Genomic DNA, 21,419 nt, shown 5'->3' with positions numbered 1-21,419 from the left:
CGGAGGTCCTGTCCACAGTGCAAATGGCTTTATTCATCTTCATCTCATCACATTTTGTTCAATAACATCTTTACAGCTGATTCCACACATACTGTACAGTACGCCCTATTTACACAAACTTTACATGGCAACAAATAAGAGACACTTCATCGACATTACGCAAAGAGCATGAGTGAGGAACGTACAGTTTGAATGTAAACACTGATTTCCAGTTGACACCTGAGCACAATCTGTCATCACCACATCACGGACCAATTCCTCAGCTGTATCTACAGTCTCACATTATATACAACAGCTGCGTGTGACAATTAGTCTGAGGTACTTTCAGCAAGGTCAGTTCAGTTTCAAGTTTACACACACTGATACAACAAGAAGTGGAACTAAAGTAAACATCAAATTCCAACGTGACATGTGACACTGTTGCTGCCCGTACATATTGACGTCTTTTTTTAAAAATAAGAATTTGAAAGCATTATTAGACAAATAGTAACAATCATCATACATGGTGGCATTTAGTTTGATGAATCTACAGCCAGGCTAGCATCTATGTGACTGAACCACAATAACAGTGCTTACATGATGATGAAGGTTAACGGATAAGGGTAGCCATTAAGGATAACGAGCATGAAGAAGGTGATCGCCATCTTATCTTAGCCTGCTAGCATGCTAGCACTTGCTAATTAGTGTGAAACATAAGGTAAAGCTGAGGCTCACAGGAATGTCATCAGTTTCGCATTTACTTAGTTACTTATTCATAAAAATAAGCTGTAGTTTTTATCTGGGTTTGGAATGTTGACGTCTGAACTAAATTTTGCAGCAGTGTATCCAGTAGTTGTTGAGACATTTTCCTAAAAACCACAAATGTCAACCTCATGGTGGTGCTAGAGGAAAAGTCAAGGGATCATCAAAATCCTTAATGGAACCTTTCACCCAAAAATGAAAATTCAGTCCTTATCTATGGTGGAAAGCCGGATGAAGTTGTGTAGTCCACCAAACACTTCTGGAGCGTCACAGCAGAACATGGTTGCAGCATTCTCCTAAAGAACTGAAGTAGATGGGGACTTCTTTTAAAATAAAAAAGATAACAAAAAGATAAAATGGCTCTGTGTAGCTTGTCTGGTGTAATCCAAATCTCGAGAAGCCCCGAGATCCCATATTAAGTTATTTTTATCCTTTTTTAGGACTGAATCTTCATTATAGCTTCCAAGCTATAAGCGTTAACATGTCTGAAGTGGGTGCACAGGCTCAACTGTGCATCACGGGTGTAAATGATCTCTTTTTTATATCATTTTGGCATCTTGGGTCTTTCTGAGTCTTGGGTTAAGCTGGATGAGCTGTACTGAGCCAGTTTATGGCATAGCTTATTTTTTCAATTGTCCTCTTTGTCCTAAAACAAGTCCCCAGTTACTTCAGTTTTTTTATTGGGATTCTGCAATGCTGTTTTGCTCTAAACTCCAGAAATGTGCAGTGGACTACAAAACGTATTCCATTTTTCCATTCACGTGAGGTTGAGTCCATACTGACTGAACTGTAGTTTTTTTTTTCCGGGTGAACAATCCATCCAGTAGTTGCTGAGACATTTCAGCCTGGACCAAAGTGGTGGGCCAACAGGTTGACATGTGCCATACGACTTTCATGGCTAACAAACAGCATAATACTATACACATATTCATAAAACCTCTAAATACGGAATAGAATAGAACAGAGTAGAAAACTAACTAATCGACGCAATGAAATAAACCATCCATGCAATCCAGTTAATGGAAGTTAATCACTGTTGCCGCATATTTATTCACATGCTGTGTACCGTGGACTAATAATGGAATACATCTGGTCTAGCTGCAGAAATAGTAAAAATGAAAGTCCTCAGAGCGACTGTGCACTCAGAGCAAACTAAAAGCCTCTGTAATCTTAGATAAATTTCACAAGCGGGAGCTTTAGTGTCTCCTCTGGAATGTTCGCCGGCAGTAATTCAGCGGAGTGTATGCCCCATATAAAGCTGTCATAGACAGGATTGGAAGGTCCAGTATGTTGGTTATGCTATAGATTCCTCCTCTGTGACTACTGTACATGACAGCCTGACAATGTCATTAATGTTCTTACCGCTGGTCCCCTGAGCAACAGGGGCCATTAGGTTAAGTGCTCGGAGTCCTCTTGTGTAACACGCCCTTTTAATAAACATCTTGCCGCTTACAGGACGCGACTCGTCTCTGGCTCTATCCATCTATTGCTAAACATCTGATGGAAAACGCTGGCTAAGAGCTCCAATTCCCTTTTATTCACATAGTGGTCATGAATCTGTCTCCTCCCTGCAGTGTAGTGTTCTGTAGTGTAATGTTCCTGGCAGCCGGTTCAGGTAGTAGACTCATCGTGTCATCTCAGCAACGTGTTAAGCCGCTGCGAGAACTAATTTGTTTGCCTATTTTGGCAACGTTTGCCTTTATGTAAATATCAGTCGGTGCGGAGGTTCCTCGCTGATCAAAGCGTCACTGTGTGAAAGTCACAACTTCTTTGTTGTGTTCTGTGTACATTAATTCTCCATGTTAACTTAACGCTTGAACCCATTCACTAAACAGGTGCTGTGTGTTCACGGTGGTTTATTTTGCCTGTCTGCTCTGGCAAGAAAAACACCGATCGCTTGTCACGTTTGACAGGTAGCCGATAAAGTTACAATGAATATTAGCTCCAGTACTTAAATGTCGGGTTGACCCTCAGTAACTAACATCATCTGCGTCGTGACAGCATGTGAGCCATGCATTTAATATCTAATGATTAAAACAAACAGGGGAGTTCACTTCAGATGGGTTTCAGATGGCGGAGAGGTGCTCCTGACACTCGGACGCTCGCCGGGTTGACGGACTGCATTTGGTCAACATGGTGATCTGGGTGCTGAAGTTGTTGCCGTTGCTGCCTATGGAGGGCTGCTGGTACTTAGTGTCAGCACCCAGGAACCTCTGCAGCATCCATCTGCGCCACTTACGTTTAATCTCCGCCTGTACCTGAAGGAGAGGCGAGGAGGTCCGCATCCAAACAGGATGAAGAGGGGGCGGTAAGAGGGCATGACACACAAGAGCGGGGAGAGAAAATGAGATTTAGTGACATAAAAAGGACGGTAAACATCCTGAAGAGCTGTTTTTTTGCTTGAATTTACTTACCTCTCCATTTAGGAAGCAGTACAGGACTGCGACAACAAAACCCTGAGGAAGAGAGAGAAGCAGATGACTACGAGCTGTTGTTGAAATCAGCGTGATGGTTCGGCTGGGGAAACACTCAAAATGTTTGTGTATGAATAATGATGGTATGATTGCGACCAACTTCAGGCCGAGACAGGAGGTTCATCATGTATGTCTCTGGGAAATTTTCCCAGGAGATATCATTCTGAGCTAAAAAGGTTATAAATTAGGAATACTTTCCATCGCTCGCCTTCCATCATTGCACTTGGCTCTCAGCGCTCACATTCACTTTAATACTCGGTAAATCAGCAGCCCCATTATTCAAGCGTACAAGATTAAACATGTTTGCTAAACAAAGCATCAATTCGTGTAATCAGACAAAATGTCTTCATATTACCAAGTGGTGGTCGTGTAACTTTGCTCAATCAGAGGGATTTTACTTGTGTTTTCTATCTGGCGACGCACATTTTGCCTAAAACACAAGATTGCAATCCTTCTGTCTGACATGTGGAAAGTTGGAATGTCAGCGACAGACTGCTTAAGACATTGAGGGCTGTTGTGGGAGGTTACCTGAAATGACCCGAGAATGAGATCGAACACCATCCTCACTTGCGGGTGGATGTGGTCAGGGATGAAGGCAAAAATGATGTAATTTATGCCAAAGAGAGGTATCAACAGCAGAGTGGACTTAGCCAGTCTCCTAAAAAAAAGAAGAATTTAATAGTGGTGCAAAATTAAAAAGTGATGCAAAGATAGAGTCTAGGATATAACAGCAGAAAAATAATTAAGTCAGTGTCAACCGATAAGAAATGACTTTAGCCCACACTACGATAGACATGTGTGGCAATCTGCGCTGAAAAACCTACGAGTACTGATTGGATTCCTTTCTTCCGATGTCGGGGCAATTCATCTTCTGTCGCAAAATGCGGATTATACAGATGAAGAGGAAAAAGTTCACCTGCGGCAGAGTAAACGACTGGTTAATGCGATTGCATCATATGGATCTGTTTAAGAGAGGAAGAGCATGTGACTCACAAGTATGGTGACCAAAATAGGTGTTTTGATGATCCACCAGGGATTATCATCGATTATCTCCCAGCATCTGTTAGAAGAGAAATGACAGACACATCCTCTTAAAATAAAACACTTACTTTAGACAGAAACCTGAACTGAGCTACAAAGGCAGGGGTCTGTACAGAAACAGTAAAGGTGGTAGCCAAACTGTGTCACATTTCAGTTGTAACAGAGAGCTGCAGGGATGATGTACTTTTGACATCAGGGACATTATCGCTGTCAATTCTGGTGGTCAAAATATGTTCTTTCAGCACTCTTATTAAAAACTAGTAAAATAAATACTTTAAATAGTTAAAATATTTAAATGTGTGACTTTAAAATAGCTTAACCACACTGAAACACATCAGTTCAGAGTCAGAGGCTGTGGCACAGTCGCGCTAACTCACTTTGGTAAGCTAGGTAACATTTAGCTGAGTTGGTGGCTTGTTTTCACCCTGATGATGGTGTTTAGCAACTGCTCTGTTTTCATGGGATTCTGAAATAGTAACATAGCATCACGATGATCCTTTAAATCATAGGAAGGTTGGAAGAAGTAGGCAAATTTAAGCTAAGGTTAGCTATGTGAAATGTATTAGCTAGCTTAATGTGATTACATCTGCCTTGAAGGTTGTAGAACCGTGAGACTCTCTGGTCAGAGTGAATTGTCTTTCTTTTTTTGGACACAACACATCATTTTATAAGGCTAAACACATTTGAAAAAGTCTGGTCTTAAATTGTTCTGTACTAATATGTTGTTATGTTTTGGCTTGGCAGGTAAGTTTATCCGCAGTCACGTGGCTGACTCTTTGTTTCTGTGTTGCCCCGTAAATGAGGTAATAATAACCATCACACTGATCCAAATGTTTTTCTTCAGTGTGTAATTTGCATCTGCAGATCAGCCTATTTATTAATCATATGAACTGAAGTTACTTTAATCAACAAGATTTGAGCAAATACGAATGGTTAGCTCACCCAAGATCATTTAAATAAGCCTTTGTAGCCACCCACGCCGAGATAAAGATGGTTGGAGCCCCTGCAAACAAGAAAAATCCATTTTTTTGTAAGTGATTTCAACACTGAAATAATTTTCTATGTCAGAGAGAAACTATTAATTATGTCCACAGCTCGAACAAACACCACACTGACTCAACTCCACCAAATATGACAGTGAGCCTTGAGCATGTGTACACATTAATCTTTTGGATGGCTTTATTGCTAAAGTAATATTACGTTTTGGGTACGCTTATCGTTTTTGACTGGACTCATATGTGCTCTGTGCCAATATTGGCTCATCCTGGGTATCTGCAGGAAAGTCACAGGCTTGTTTCCGTTTCCCAGCTGCCAGACACAACATCTCACGCCTATTTATAGAGTTCTTTACTGGTGGGATGGAAAAAAAGAAACATCAGATATTTAGGGAATGGTTTGTTGAGTATACATTTTTGAAAGGTAGGGCCAAAATATTTTAAGACAAAATCTCTCAAGGGCTCAGCCAATCCCTCCGGATGAATACACAATATATTTATTCTGATGAAAGCCGCCAACAAGGAATCCTTGAGCGAAATGTTTCTACCCATTAAAAATTTCAAAAGTTCAAGTCTAAAATTGTCCAGTCTCCTAAACTGGGCAGGAATTCATTTCATTAACGTATCACAATTTTCATACCTATTTTCGTGTAAAGAAATCATAACTACCAAGAGCAGACTCCATTATAACTACAAAAGCAGAGTTGAAGCTGCCTGCTGCTGCACCTAATCGCAAACTGCCAGCAAGTCTTATTTGTATGCAGAGGGCACAGCAATTTCCTGTGCATGTATGAAGCCTCGCAAATAACTCAATTTACATGCGATCATGTATGTTGTGGCTGCTGAAGTAAAGACAAAACAGACATTCAGGTTGCCTGGTGATTGCTACTTGATGGGCATTCGATGGTGTCTGGCTGCCACTTCAGACATACTGACAGATCAGATGTCCTTGCAGTCTCTTTGCGCGAGCTCTCTGTATTCAGCAACATATGGTGAAGAGGCTGGCACGCACCCCAACCAATCAGGATGTACCACCAGAAGTACTTCCTCTCAGAGAAGAAGGACACAGCTAACAGAGTGTGGAGGTAGAGGCCCTCCACCAGCAGCCAGAAGTAACTCGCCATGATGCCGTACTGGAAGAAGACCACCACCGCCTTGCAGCCCACCTGCGGGAGAACCATGACATTAGAGGCCTATTGAATCACCAGCAGATAAATGAAGCTCCGTTACAATTCAAACGATGAAGATGAGTTGTGTTGCAGGTGGATGAGGCCACAGAGAGACGGTTTTCTGTGAGTAATTAGCATTGATGACTGACTTGTAAGGAAACAATCTCGAACTTGGCAAGTCACATATGAAGAGCGGCAGCGAGGAGTCAGTCAGTATCACATTAACAGGAGCATGATGGAATTAGAGTGAATTCTACAGGGGCAGACTGGCTGCACTGATTATTCTAATTATGACTGCTAGACTAATAACGCCAGCAATCAAAGTGTAAGCTATTTGAGATTCATGATAATTTAATATCTAAAGCTCCTCACAGCATCATGGGAGGAAACCACTTCTGATTTCTGACATTAAAGTTAAATGGCGAAAGTAGTCTATCTATATATATATCTATATCTATATATCTATATCTATATCTATATCTATCTATCTATATATCTATATATATATATATATATATATATATATATATATATATATATATATACATTTTTGAAAATTGTTAGAATTAGCAGATTCTTTCATCATTCGACTTGAAAAAGTTGCACACACACACGTCTCTCCTCCCCCCCCAAGGACAGAGAATTCCACAAAGAGGCGGCCGGCTGTTTGCTCGTGAATGTGCAGAGAGCAGGATCCTCCTGTTTACCAACAATGGAACGGGAACAGGAAAAGCTACCTATTCCTGCGCTCCCGGTGACGGCTGATACTACCAGACAGGTCAAGCGGAGAAAAGCGCTTGAAGAAAGGAAAGAGGAAAAGAGAGCCATTTAAAAAAAAAACAAAAACAAAGAAGAAGAAACGAGTTGTGCAAGTGCGGTGATGAAGAGAGGAGGAGGGGACTATTACACTAAACGCTTACATGGCTTCAAACATCCTACCGAGGTTTACATTTCATGTTCTAAGAAAAGAATTTACTAGATGAGATGCTAGTTATTGTTGAGCAATATGGCCTTCAATTAATGTCGAGATTTATCTAGGCTATTTCATAATCTCCTTTAAGACTGGCCATCAATTCTATGTCCAAAATCAATACATAGTCTTTTGCCACCAGAATGATGTAATATTACCCAGCCCTAACGCTATTAGAGCTGAAACCTTTACCACAAAGTCAACAATGATTAATTAATTCACACAAAAAATGACAACTGAAGCACCTTAGTAGATGTGTGGTTACCACAACCATCACTGTATCTAATACCCCTCATTCCCCCTTTACTTCAAGCCCCTACTGTGTAATATAAGTGAGAAAAATGGGAAAGAAATATTGTGTTTAAAAAAATGAATACTACAATCCCTGTGGAAAAGTGACTAAAAACTGACAAAAATCGAATAAATAATAATGTCAATGACAAATGTCAATGGGATTTTTAACGAGGCTTCCTCCAGTTTGAGTTTGTCTCTTTATACGAGTAGGTTCACAGGCTGAGTTGTGCTCTTCATGCCAAGTAAACTGGACTTGAAAGTGGAGTTCCCCTATAATATGTCGCTGTCTGCAAAAGTTTTTTTTTTTAATGCTGGGTCTTAAAACAGTCGTGAGCAGCTGTGTTTTTGGAAGCGGACAACTGTTCTGTGAACTCTGCGGAGGAAATATCTAAACTCAGCCATTAAAAATCAGCACTTAACGACAGTAAAGCAGGTGATTTACAGCCCACTGATCCAATCCTCTCTGGTAATAAAGCACTGGGTTCAGCTGGAGCACGATCAGAGACGGTGACGTTGGTGGCTTAATCAATCAAACATGAATAAATGAGCTTTAGTATATAAAACTGTACTAAGTGTGGTAGCTTATCGAACTCTTTATCTTAACCTAGCACTCATGGTGTTTTCATATTGTTGCCATGATCATGTTGTTGAGCGATTAATGACAGATATGAAAACTGCTGACAAAGCTCTCTGTAGTTCGGTAGGCTTAATGTTCAGCAAACAGGACCTCTCACAACATCCTGCTTGTCAGGTGAATGAGGGAACGCCGTCTCAGGAGTGGAAGGGACTTTGGCAAACACTGCTACACCCAGCGGCGTTCGAGCGCTCGTACGTTAAGTAAACTCAGAGACAAAGCATCAGAGTCAGTCAAGTCAGGGTGAGTAATCAAATGGATGCATTTTTGTCTCAGCCAAGGACAGGAGCAGCTCGTACATCACATGCAGGAGTTAACTTGATCCGTGGGACTTTTGATTATGCAGGGAAGAAAATCAATAAAACACTCTAATAAAACGGATATGTTGGCGAGCGTGCGGCGTACTCACAGATGACTGGCAATTGTCCGTCTCGCCGACGTCATACAGAACCACATCCTTGATGAAAACAGCCACGGCTTTCAGTATGAAAGACACAAACAGATGCATGTGGATGTAGTTTCTCGTGCAGTGGAGTTTTCTGTAAAAGCAGATAAATGAACGGTTAGATGATCGGAACCAGGAAGGATAAGCAGGAACTCTGACGAAGTCCGTCTGGTTAGACATCAGAAAGGAAATGCTTACTTGAGCTATCGTTAAAATCATCTGATAAAGTGCGTGTTTACTGCACCGAAGCATGCCGTCAGAATAAATATCAAGAAAATGTTCGCCGCAAACATTCACAGAGAGAATGTGTGCTTTAGCTGAGATGTCGCTGTAAACACTCCCTCTGCCGTTACCTAAATGTCAAGCAGAACCCTGCAATTTAAAGGAAAGCTATGTGTATGTTGCATGGTTAATACAGACGTAACATGTATTCATCAGGCAGATACAAATGTAAAAAAAAACAAAAAAAAACAAAAAACAGTCGACATTCAGCACAAATGTACAAAACAAGAACAAATCAGGGGTTTGGCAGAGAAAATGTCACTCATGTAAATTCCGTCTTCTGGGTGTTCCTCGAACAAATGCCTTCCCGGTGAGGTTATGATCGGGGGGTTGAGCTGTGTAAACCCATCGGGGTGCGATGACACACAGCATCAACCAGCTGCCTGAGCGCGGCGTCTGCAGCCGAACATAAACAGTGAGTGCTTCTCACATCCTGTGTCTCTGCTTGAGACTCCAAACCAATGGCATTTCATGAGCCAGAGGAGTAAACACATGTCTTGTTGTTTGGCCCGCAACACACACATACTCGAAGACTGTGTCGTTTGTGAGAACCCATACACACACCGGACACCATCCTGATGATCAGTGCTGTGCCATGCCAACATCCGCACACACTTTTTCTTTGCAAGCCCAGGACTAAAGGTCAAAAGGGAACATGCTGTGAACAGAAGCCTGTGAGTGGTTTCGCTTTATGACTGCTTGCAGCTCTGACTGCTTTGTTTGAGAAGTGGCGCAACGGCAGATAATGTCAAAACGGGACGTCTTATCCAACAAGAGCTGGCAAGAGTCACATTACTGTGTGAAAAACACTGTAAAACCTCTATAAAATGCAGGAAGTGTGGTTTCGAAATGAGAGATGGACAGGGTTTAATCGCTCTAAATGACGGAAAAAAAAGGTGTCTGATTGTCATTACGAAGGCACATCAAGTCGTATTTTGATGGATCTGCTTACCGAAAGAGACACAGTATGATGATGGCGACGGTCAGAGAAATGAGTGACACGCTGTGACCAATGGTGTAACCAACTTTGATGGCGTCGAAGAATTCTCCCTGCAAAAAAAAAAAAAAAAAAAAAAAAACAGTTTCACAGACTGAAAATAGCTCATCTGGCATCAAACTTGAAGCCCCAGCAGACAGAGCAGCATGGGAGTGGAGGAGTTTCGTAATACTGGTTGCCATACCGACCGTATTATCATCCATGGTGCTGTTGGGATTGTATCCACAGTCCATTATGTAGGAGTCTATGCTGATTGAGCTCCAGCCATCCTCAGTGCAGGTCTTTGACAGGTTACCTAATGAGCAGAGGGACAGAGGGAGTATGACAGAGTGCGACTATTTGCTGTGACTGATTCAAGGTGTTCCAATTACCAGTCATTATTATGATATTGTGGGTACGTATGCGTTGGCAGGAAAGGGGCGGGCTGTGCCGTGCTGTACTCAGCCGCAAGGCAAAACTTCCTCTGCATTACTCACACTTAATTCATCACACCGAGATGCATACGTCTCTCTGGAATACTCCCAAATATTAAAAGGAAATGGAAGGAATGACTGAAGGGGATCAGTCTTCCCACCGGCTCAGAGATGCTGGGACAGTTCCCATGTGTATTTTCCTCCATCTGTTTCTTAATCACTCTCAGGCTGAACACACACACACGCACGCACGCACGCACGCACGCACGCACGCACACACACACACACACACACATCAGGAGGCCAACAGTAGAGCTGAGGGATATTTTTACTCTGGCCTGCCCGTGGGGGCAGAAGTGAAAGGTCCAAGTGCGTTAGACTGGCCATAAAGAGAGCAGAGGTCACTTTCATCTGCCTGTAGATTGAGGGGGCAGAGTGGAGCTCATTAGAGTACAGCACAGTGCTGTACATTAGACTTGAGCTCAGGAGAAAAGAGAAAGTTAGACCAGAGCTCAGTGGACTGTTAGAGCCAGAATAAAATGTTGGCAGTTAAAGTTTCCGCATACCGCTGATAAATCCAGATGTGTACATGTTGCGGGCCTGCGTTTTGACATTTTTACAAAACTTAACATCACATCACGTTCATATTACAAGTTCATGACCTGAACTGCAAACATTTATCATGCCGATTTGGTTGCTTTGAAGAGTGCAGAGCTCTGATGCCTCAGCTCAGTGTAGAATAGATGATAGATCAGTAGTTTAGAGTTGAATAGAGTAGAGCGGAGTAAAGTAGAGCAGAGCTCCGAGGCCTGAGGTCGCTGGAGTTCTGTAGAGTATGGCAGACTTGAGCTCAGTTTAAAAGAGTAGAAAGCACAGTAGTCAAGAGCTCAGCAGAGTACAGCAAGGTAGATCTCCACAGAGCTCAACTACAGTACAGTGAAGCTACTCTACTCAGTAGACCAGAGCTCAGTATACAGTGGAGTGGACTAGCTCATTAGAGTACTAGAGCTCAGTAGATTAGACTGGAGCAGAACCCTGGAGAGAACAGACCCAATACGGTATCGCAGCTTGAGCTCAGTAGAACAGACAAGAACAAATAGTACAGATCGAATGAAGTGGACGAAGAGACAAATAAATAAATGAACGGGCTTTGCACATGCATGTCTCTCCCTTGCATCACGTATACTGCTGGCCAGAGTAATTGTTCAAAGAGCTGTCCCAGTGAGTGTGCATCGCTTCACCAGTTGAAATGGGTGGTTAAAATCCGCAACTCTCACTCTTCCCATTAACTGGACAGGAATCATTAATGAGATCAAGGACCTGTCTTACAACATCTCTGCAGTTGTGCTCTCATTGTGTAATATTTATTTGGAGCATTTCCTAATCTCCTTTGCTGTCATTAAAGAAAGAAAGCTGCATGTGCTGGCCACAAATTAATCCTCGCGCTGAATGCCGCTATAGAAATCTAAATGTGGGACATTCCTAACATTTCCCAACCGTATCGCTCCGAAGCCGCTTATCAAATCAAGGCCGAGTTGGGAAATGACCAACAATCCAGAGTCTTAGAATGTATTTGGCATTAAAATATGGTCAGCTCACGAATACCTGAGTGGCGTATTGCAGAGAAGATGGAGGCTTAGCTTCCTCAAACAACATGACGAGACACAAAGGGGGCGATAAGCCCCTGCTGTTTCAGCCCATGCCACCGCTGGATCTGGCTTGTTTGAGGGATTGCCAGAAGAATGCTTTCATCATCCCCCAAAACATGACTGCAAGGATTTTCAGTGTCGTGCACAACAACGAGGAGAGCTCAAACGAGTTAATCATCCTGTCATTGTTTTAACTTCCAGGCTTCCTTTTTTTTGTTTGTTTGTTTTTTTTTAATCTTGCATTTTCTGTCAGTTTCTGCAGTCAAAGTTTCATTCTCCCTAATTATATGTAGATTCATATTAGAATGCAATGATTAGCTGCAGCTGAGTGCTATGGCTTGCAGGTGAGAGCACCGACAGCCAGGCACTCTGTCAGTCTGAGCTTGCAAATAGGGTGTTATTGAAAGAGATGAATGACTGTGTGTTTGTTTTAGAGCTACTAGGTAAAGAGTTCATGAGAATGCCAACTCTATCTCAACTAAATTTATGACTTGGCCCTGGATCTCAGTGGCGCCATGTTTCGTAACACTTGTTTTTTTTGTTTGTTTTTTTTTCTTTTTTTGTGCGTGAGGCTTATAAAATGAATGGCTCGGGATGTGTCAATAACTTCTTTCACAACCCACTGACGGTGAATACCTTTGAAAAGAAGAAAGAAGGCAACTTTACTTGGCATCGCAAAAAGGAGCACTGAACAATTACACGTCATATGCCTCTTTACCTCTGAAACCCTTTCAAAATAAAATCAATACACTGGTAAATGTACAGTGATCAGGCTACACAAACAGAGCTGCTGAGCTTAGTTCCCGCAGTGCTCACATTCTGGGATAAAAGGTTCTCACCCGACAGCAACAGTAATTTACAATGCACATAATCCCAGACCGTTCATCATCCTTTAATTAAGTCCTCCTTACATGGCCTGAGAGCAGAGATGGTTTAACCCACAGAGACCTGTGCGGATTTGTTGATTTACTACATGACTGATGTCAGTGCAGCACAGGTCACTTACAATCCCTGCTCTTTTTTTTTTTTGTTAAGGCCCCTTAGCTTCATCTTGGTCCCCCACACAGTGGTGGCCTGTTGATCCTTTGACATGTCAGCGAAATTTACCTCTTGCCTTCCACCCCACAAATCTGGTGATTCTTCATCTCTTTTCCCAGGGGTGCTCTCTTATCTCCCATCTGGGTCACATCACAGCTTCCCAGAAAACCCTTTTCCTGCGCACCGGGCCTTCACATGCAAGGATAACTCACTGGTTTGAGTTTCCTGAATACGATGAGGAAAATACTGGTCGGATTACAGGGGCAGGGACCTCATCAGAGGCACTCCAGTTTGTAATGTTTGCAAACATATGTAACTTTATACTTTAAATGAAGGCACAGGTAAGAGAACACATATGGATCAAGTTTGTGAAATTGTTTAAGTGCAGTGAAAATGTCCCCGACCTATCAGGTGTCACACACGCAACCAAAGACAGGTGGTTATGCAGATTTATACACTAAAATGCAGCTCAGGGTACATTTTTCTTTCCAACTTGCCAAATTCCAAGAGAGTGCAAACCGAGCTTGACCCAAAAGCGACAAGCATTCTGTTTTGTTTGAGTTTCTGTTGCCCCATCATGTAATTGTTACTGTGGTTACAGCTTGCCCGACTGAAAATTTCCATATTCTAAGCATATAATTAAACTATATGTATATAGTTATATATTACATCACTTGTTTTACTTACACTGTATTCATTGATGTTTACACTATATTTACACTAGAAGACCTGTAAAAGCAGCATGTCAATTGATGGCATGGAGCACACCCCGAGCCCTTACATCTTTCCTAGGTTTTTGTACAAACCCTGCCTGTCAGTTACCAACAAATCCCCGTGTATCCCAACAGTTTCAGGTCAGGTATCCACGTTTTACACACCAATGCTCCATTAACTGATGGATTCATCTTTTGCCACTTGGAGGCAAAGCAACACCTTTAAAAAAAAACCAAACATTTGACACTAAAATGTTTCCTGATTTTGTTGTGCTGTTTGTTATTATGTGTGGCGTCCTATAGTGACTTGAAAGGCGCCTCTAAATAAATTGCATAATTATCATTATTATATTGACAAGTTATAAAGTTGTTAAGCTAATGTGTTAGCGAACACATGTATACGCATATCTACCCGAGCTAACATAAAGCAGCATTAGCATTCATTTGGAGTCAGGTTTATAGCTATGAATCTAAGTCCAATATACATTGTCCATTTAGCTCTGTTCTGGTCTCCATCAGCCAGTGACGGAAATATCTGGCTTTTGATTTTTTCCTTTGTTTGCCATTCACTCCTGGCAGATAGCATCAGATCCCTTCTTGACACTAGGGGGCCGCGACAGAGGGGAAATGAACATGAGCCTACAGTAAGCAATGTTTAACATACAATAAAATACTTGATAAATCATTTGCATAATTCTCTGTGGATTCGTCGCTACAGTTGACACAGTACACTAAGCCATCTGATGCAATGCAAATATCAAAAACATTGATCATAGTTATAGCTTACCAAAGAAATACAGGAGTGGTTTCTAAATGTTAATTACAAGCTGCTTTGACACAAATAAGGGTGCATTTCTTAAGGCTCTAAGTTGAAATTGAGGCCTCTCTGCCAGCTGAATACAAACAAACAACTTAATCAACTCTGTGTGGTAATTAATGGCGGGTGGAGATATATGGGAAACTCACAGGGGAACTACTGTACAAACATACAATTCAGCCAATAAATTCTCACGAGAGCGGTTTCCTTCCCCTGCCATAATAAGTATCACTTCCCTGTGAGGCTTTTCAGGCATCAAAGGGGGAAGAACACACAGAATTCTGTGTCCTTGATTTTATTTGTCTTTTTGTGACTCAGCCGTGCCATGTGTTCTGAATTTCACTATATTCTTTCTAATATATGACACGGAGTGCCAGGAAAGATTGAAACAGCAGGTGACATCATGACATCACCAGTATGAGCGGCTCTGATGCTCAGCGTACTTCATAATTCCTATTTATGGTCACAAATATGGAGCGCGATGATACTGACACAACAGCAGGGGATGATTGCACAGGGATCAACAAAGAGTACAAGACGAAGAGGAATCATTTTGTTTTTGAAGAAATATCCCAGCTTTGATTAATACAGAAATAGGCTTATTAAAGGATATGCTGAGCACTGCAGTAATTGATTTTCTTGTTAGCAGCATAACAGGCTTTAAGCAGCACAACACTGACATATTTGCAGACTTTTTAGCAAACATCCGGCTCTTTATATAAGGGCACCAGATGTGGTGGAGCACCAACATACAGAAAGGTTCACTGCACTTATACTGAATCAGTTCAAATCCCTGGTTCAGATTTGTATGCAGCAGCTGTGGCTCAGCTGGGAGAGTGTGTACCCCATTTACAGAGGCTGTGTCGTTGCCACAGCAGCGCAGGGTTGAATTTCAACCTGTGGCCCTTTGCTGCATGCCACCCCACTCTATCTCAACCCTTCTCCTGTCACTCTTCATCTGTCCTATCTTATAAAGCCATAAAAAGACGCCCCCCAAAAATACACAAATATACACACACACACACACACACACACACACACACACACACACACACACACACACACACACACACACACACACATTATGTACCTCAGATTAGTATGGTTTAACCACTGTACCTGTGTTATAAATACACACAGAAATATTTTCTATGTATTGTTTTGTAAGGCAGCGACCTCTAGTGGCCATAGAAATTATATCAGCAGCAAAGGAGGAGGTCAGAGGACGTGATAAAGAGTGAAAGTCAGCAGAGGGAGGAAGATGGCGTGACCAAGAGGGTCCATGTGAAACCAAATGTCAACATTGAGTCATTTTAACCAACTAACGTCATTAATGTTGTGTCACGTACAAGAAGTAACTAAAGTTAAGTAATATCAGAAATGTTTTTATTTTTATCCCGACCACAATGTTTTCCTAAACATTATGAAGTTGTTTTAGTGCCTGAACCTAACCTAAAGTGCAACCTTGTAATCAACATAGTCAGTCATTTATGCATGAAAATGTGTTGATTTAACCAGTTAAAGGAACTTAAAGGCCAACTAATGTTCTAGCATATAGAGCAGTCTATATGGCACCACAACGGTCCCCTCCCACTTCTAGATATAGATTCAGAACTAGATCTTTCCTCTCTCCAAACCAAACATAGTGGTATGGAATATGAACATAAAACAAAACCATAGTACAATGATAAACAACAGATTTCCAGCACAAGCCAAGTTGTTGAAAGAGAGGCAGAACATTACTCAGAAATGCATCTAGTTTACATACTATCTTTGGTTTATCAGTCTGTAATAACTGTATAAGTTTGAGCGTAGATGGATGATTTGCGAAGTACCCTGGCAGGTACTTCCTTTGGTTATCAACAGTGCTTGAGTTTTTACACAGAACATGATTTTCATCCCCCTGCCAACTCTCATTCCAACAAGTACAAAATCTTTCATCCCAGACCTTCATTTCCAGACCTTTATATCATCCTGTTATATTACAAATTCTGTTACTAGAAACCCAGAGATAACAAATAGCCATGGCGTACCTCTTACATTCGCAAAGTAACTATTGTACAAACTTCGGGTCTCTCTAAATTCACCAAATAAATATCACATGATGATATAATCAATTTTGTAATGACACTTTAAAGGTTTCAGAGTGTTGCTTTAAACGATCAGTTTAGCAGGGGTGGCATTACAAAGTAATTCTGGAGAAAGATAGTTGATTGTTGAGTCCCATTCCCAGATCATCAAGTACCAATGCTCTGGGTAAATGTCCGACAGCAAAGACACAATTTGGTACTCGATTATGACTGGTAAACTTGTCCAATATCAACTTGGATTGACACCAGCCATCGCAATCCTGCAAACGATGAGTGGTTGCAGAGGATGGAGGGAGGGATTGATTGAACGAGACTCAACAATCAACAATCTTTCAGCAGAAAGTCACACAGTGTTGCTTTAACCTCTGCGCGATTGCGGGTTTCGGCCATTCGATATTCAATCTCCGATGAAAAACCACATTCATCTAATGTTTGCTGAACAGCGCACACACTCGGAAACACACGCAAAACCTATTTTTCAGACTTGATTCTTACGAGTGGGAGCGTCCCCTGAGAAGTAGAAGAGGTATTTGGGGCAGGGGATGGTGACCACCTGTCCGACGTCGGCGCTGGGCCAGCAGGTGATCTTGTCCCACGTCCCACTGCAACCTGCAGCAGAGCAGAGAAGCAGAACCAGAGAGACAAACACCATAAGAGGACAACACAGAACAACTTTTTTTTAAATCTATTTTTGTTTTTTAAATCAGTAAATGTCTGACTCAAACTACTGTGAGGTGACAAAGAGCAAGCTGCTCTGAGCCCTGGAGTTCCCATGGCAGCCAACGTGAAAGCACAAGTCAGCTGGGTCAATAGCAGCGGGATGACCTGAGTTAACACGCTGCCACCATGACTAATAAAACAGCCTCCTGTCTGTCATTTAAATTCAAAATACCACTGTGACTCGTTTGGTCTCAGGACGCAGAATCAGGTTAAATCCACAGCTGCTCACCTTTAGTGGGTGATATTGGCAGCGTTACCCTGAGGAGAGGTGGCAGCGGTTACATTTGATGGAATCTATAGGAAGCATCTAAATCAAAAAGATAATGAGCGTTTGATTCCCTTTTTCACTGCGAAAAGGCTTTGATGAATGATGATGCTCCGAAGTAAACAGAGTCTCAACAAGGTTTGGGTTGCACACAGAGGTAATAGAGACTCATTGAAGCCAAATGGTCTCTCAGTCAAACGTAATTATGCGCCGCCTGCTGTGAGCATGCACCACCCCACTCAGCTCCATCAGCAATAAATCGAAACGACGAATCAATTAAGTGGCCTCCATTACAACTTTTTAAATAGTGCGTAATGAAACTTTAAAGGGACATTCAATCTATTAGAAGGTTTACACTGAAACTGAACCGAGGCACATGTGACGGGGAGGCTGGTGCCCAACCATGCGGGCTGTAATGCAAAGCCAGGGGCGAGGTTTGGTCAGCTCCTGTTGTCTTAAGAGCGTCGCTGTGTCACTTCGGCCACAACCTGCTTGTGGATCAGGCAATTTACAACAAACAGCTGCTGCACGTACCTGTTGTTTTGTTCTCGATCTGAGCCTCACACATGTCCCTCTCCTTGTCGATTTCCTTCATCATGTCACACATCTGGTTCTGCACGGAAAACACCTGTGAAGACATTTCACACATGTTTTGCGTCTCTCTCGTCAGGCCACGGTGACACACACACACACACACACACACACACACACACACACACACACACACACACACACACACACACCACATCATCTGTCTGTTATAGATGGCTGCACGAGTTATACCGTGTGTGCTCTCTCGACGGTGCCACGCATCTCAAGGCGAACCCATCTATTGAGATGAGCTGACCCGGGCTCCCATTAATCTCTCCACCCGACACACGTGGCAGACACAAAATCAATCTTTCGATCGTCATATTCCTCAGATTTGCATGCGCCGGTTTGAAACCTCTGGCCGTGAATTGGTTCGGCGGGAAGATGAACCCATGAGTGTTTGCCACCCGAGAATATAGGACGGGAAGATTTATAGCTGTTACTTAGGTGGATGAGTCTCCTCTCCGTGGGCATTAATCAGACTAGTAGTATGTGGCTATTGTTAGCCACAAAATGAGCCCACATGAGTCCAGCCTCTCCCCTCACACAAGGTGACTCCCCCATTTAGGTTATGATTTATGTCATTCCCCAGGCTACGCAGGACGTCCTGGACGTGACTTCACCGGACTACGACCGGAGAAGATGCTGTCAGTGATGGATCGGCGCTGCCCGAAGCGATACAAGTTGGAATATCAGGGGGAAACTTCCCGTGCTCCATCATCACAGTCATGATTATGATTATGGGCATCCTTTTTAACCCTCTCCACCATCCATTTTCCTTTGCTTCTTTCCCACCACAGAGACTCTGAAGCAGTCTGCGCGCGTGTGTGTACACATGCAGATGTAAAAGCCAGTATGCCATTCTAAGGGCTGTGACCTCCAGCTGAATTCCAGCATGATTCATACGTGCTTCTCTGCTGGAGACAGCTGAGGATAAGAACGCTAGAGACCAGAGACAGACAAAGGAGGGGATTGCCATGGTGTCCTGCAGGGAGATCCACACTGCTCCTGCTGATTCACTTTAAAGGGGCACTGTGTGGTTATGGGGAAGACATTTGAATAAGAAGAGGCTTTTTTTTTTTTTTAATGCCTGAACACCTTAAAGGACAACACAATTTTCATCCTGTTTCACTGTTTTTATTTGTCGGACCCTGCCACCTCTGTAGCTTCAGGGGACCTTACTTTCCTCGATTATTCAGTTATGGAAAAAACACATACGTCAGAGTTTGTATTCTTGCCTCATCAGTATATAAATGTTAAAATTATGAGTTTGAATTTGTTCTAGAACACTACATAGTGCACTTCTAACCTTGGTCATGGAAAGGGGACATTGAGACATAATGCCGCTCAGAGGCGATCACAGCCAGGCTGAGTGCTTTGTTTTGGTGGCAAATGTCATTTAAAGGCAACAGGTTTCGCCTGAGGTGCCTGGGGAATCGAGGGCTATTGGACTGTTGACACACCAAGCAGAGGCTGGTGTGGTGATGATGTCAGAGGGAGTCATTCTTGATGTTAAAAACCTTTAGAAACAAACAAACAAACACTCACTTTTAAACAAAGACATACAAAAAAATTAATTAAAAAAAAATCTCATCAACCAGATCAAACACATCCTTCCATCATCACTCCACACATGTTGACAGGAGGATGAGCAGAGCTCCACACTGGTGCGCACTGCATCCAAAGCTGCCTCAGCTTAACCGTGCGGGCGACGCTCTGCCCGCATCCTCCTCACGTTGTTACCGATTATTCGGGCAAGTGACGCACACTCGAAAACAAGACCAAGTTCAAGTCAGGAGGAGAAAGCGGTGAAATGTACTCACGGGTCGCAGCAGCATGCAGCAGAGGAGCATGGAAATGCTCTTTGAAACCTGCACCAACATGTCCTTCAGAGAGGCTGAAACAAACAAAACAAAACAAAACAGCAAAAAAAAAAAAACCAAACAAACAAACAAAAAAAAAACAAAAAAAGAAAATAGATTTTAGGACGTGAAAAAAAAAAGTGCTGATAATCCTCCGCAGGTTGAGTTTGGACCCACTTGCTGACTCCGTGGCTTTCTTGCGCTCTGGGTGAAGCGAATTTCTCCGCTCCTGAAGTCTTCCTCCTCCTCCTCCTCCTCCTCCTCCTCCTCCCACTCGGGCTTTACCTTGAACAATCAACAAGTAACCAATGGAGGATCATCTGTGGACGTCAGTGGGTGAGGGCGTCGACACGGAGCCACAAAGAGAGAAGGAAACCGTGTCGGCAAAGTGAAATAAAGACACGACTGTGCCTTTGTTTCATTTTCTATAGCATGTTTCCGAAATGCAAAAAAAACATGTTATCCAGTCAGAAAGCCCTCTTGAGATACCTTATAACATGCATATATATTTATATTTAGGACATTATGCCATCTTTACACAATATGGAGGAATTTCTTCTGCAGAAAAGAAAGAGGAACCACTCTCTCATGTGATCCTCCGCCACAGAAACTATTGGAAACACTGAACCTGGAAATGAGGAGATTGAAATAAAGCCGTAAACTTAATCAAGTCCCTCTTTATTACCAATCAGCTAAATGAAGCAGAGTTTATTTTCACAGGCTACACTTTACATCTCCAGCATTAAAGGTGCAATATGTAAGAATTGGCCACCTGTCAAATTCACACTCAAAACTTAAATCAACAAGACCACGGCAAGTTTTACTGTTTGATTGGTGGGAAATGTTGGGCAGGATGGTAAAGAGGGGTCGGCGTGGTCGGATGTGAGGTTGGTGGATGAAAAGGGAGTTTTGAGTGGGATTTCCAATTTTGAGGGGGGGGGGGTGGTTGAGATTCAGGGGCCGTCCACACGAAAACGCTCTTTTGAGAAAACGCCATCCACATGGATCCTGAAAACGCAGCCCCCGAAAACACGCTTTTTTGAAAATGGGTCTCAGGGTGGAGAAATCCGAAAACGCAGCCCTCCCGTTCTCATGTGGACGGCGAATCTGCATACTTTCCTAAACGATGACGCCATCGCCCCGCCCCTCGACTTGTTGCCTTTGACCTCTGAACCCCGACGACATCTCATAACAGCACCACCACCAACAATAGCGGACT

The 21,419-nt window shown here is 42.6% G+C and overlaps 1 protein-coding gene across 3 annotated transcripts; it reads right to left on the bottom strand.

Moving 5' to 3' along the window:
- Window positions 1-13: 13 nt before the first annotated feature.
- On the bottom strand, window positions 14-20,501 carry LOC119010909 (vasoactive intestinal polypeptide receptor-like). Of its 3 annotated transcripts, XM_037083500.1 has the most exons (14): window positions 20,378-20,429; window positions 20,162-20,235; window positions 18,282-18,375; window positions 17,258-17,371; window positions 10,231-10,337; window positions 9,998-10,095; window positions 8,728-8,857; window positions 6,264-6,417; window positions 5,199-5,259; window positions 4,209-4,275; window positions 4,040-4,131; window positions 3,744-3,873; window positions 3,156-3,197; window positions 2,808-2,999 (listed from the first exon to the last, which is right to left on the bottom strand). In XM_037083500.1, the coding sequence occupies exons 2-14, from the start codon at window positions 20,219-20,221 to the stop codon at window positions 2,808-2,810; spliced, it is 1,341 nt and encodes a 446-aa protein (XP_036939395.1). In that variant the 5' UTR covers window positions 20,222-20,235; window positions 20,378-20,429. The 3 variants fall into 3 exon arrangements, with proteins under 3 accessions (XP_036939394.1, XP_036939396.1, XP_036939395.1); XM_037083499.1 differs by having other exon boundaries at window positions 14-2,999; window positions 20,162-20,501; XM_037083501.1 differs by lacking the exons at window positions 20,162-20,235; window positions 20,378-20,429 and adding an exon at window positions 18,531-19,387 and having other exon boundaries at window positions 14-2,999.
- Between the last annotated feature and the right edge of the window lie 918 nt (window positions 20,502-21,419).

Source organism: Acanthopagrus latus, chromosome 21 (genome assembly GCF_904848185.1).
Source record: "Acanthopagrus latus isolate v.2019 chromosome 21, fAcaLat1.1, whole genome shotgun sequence".
NCBI lineage: Eukaryota > Metazoa > Chordata > Actinopteri > Spariformes > Sparidae > Acanthopagrus > Acanthopagrus latus.
The sequence above is the reverse complement of the archived record's forward strand: the minus strand, read 5'-3'. Positions and strand labels throughout refer to the sequence as shown.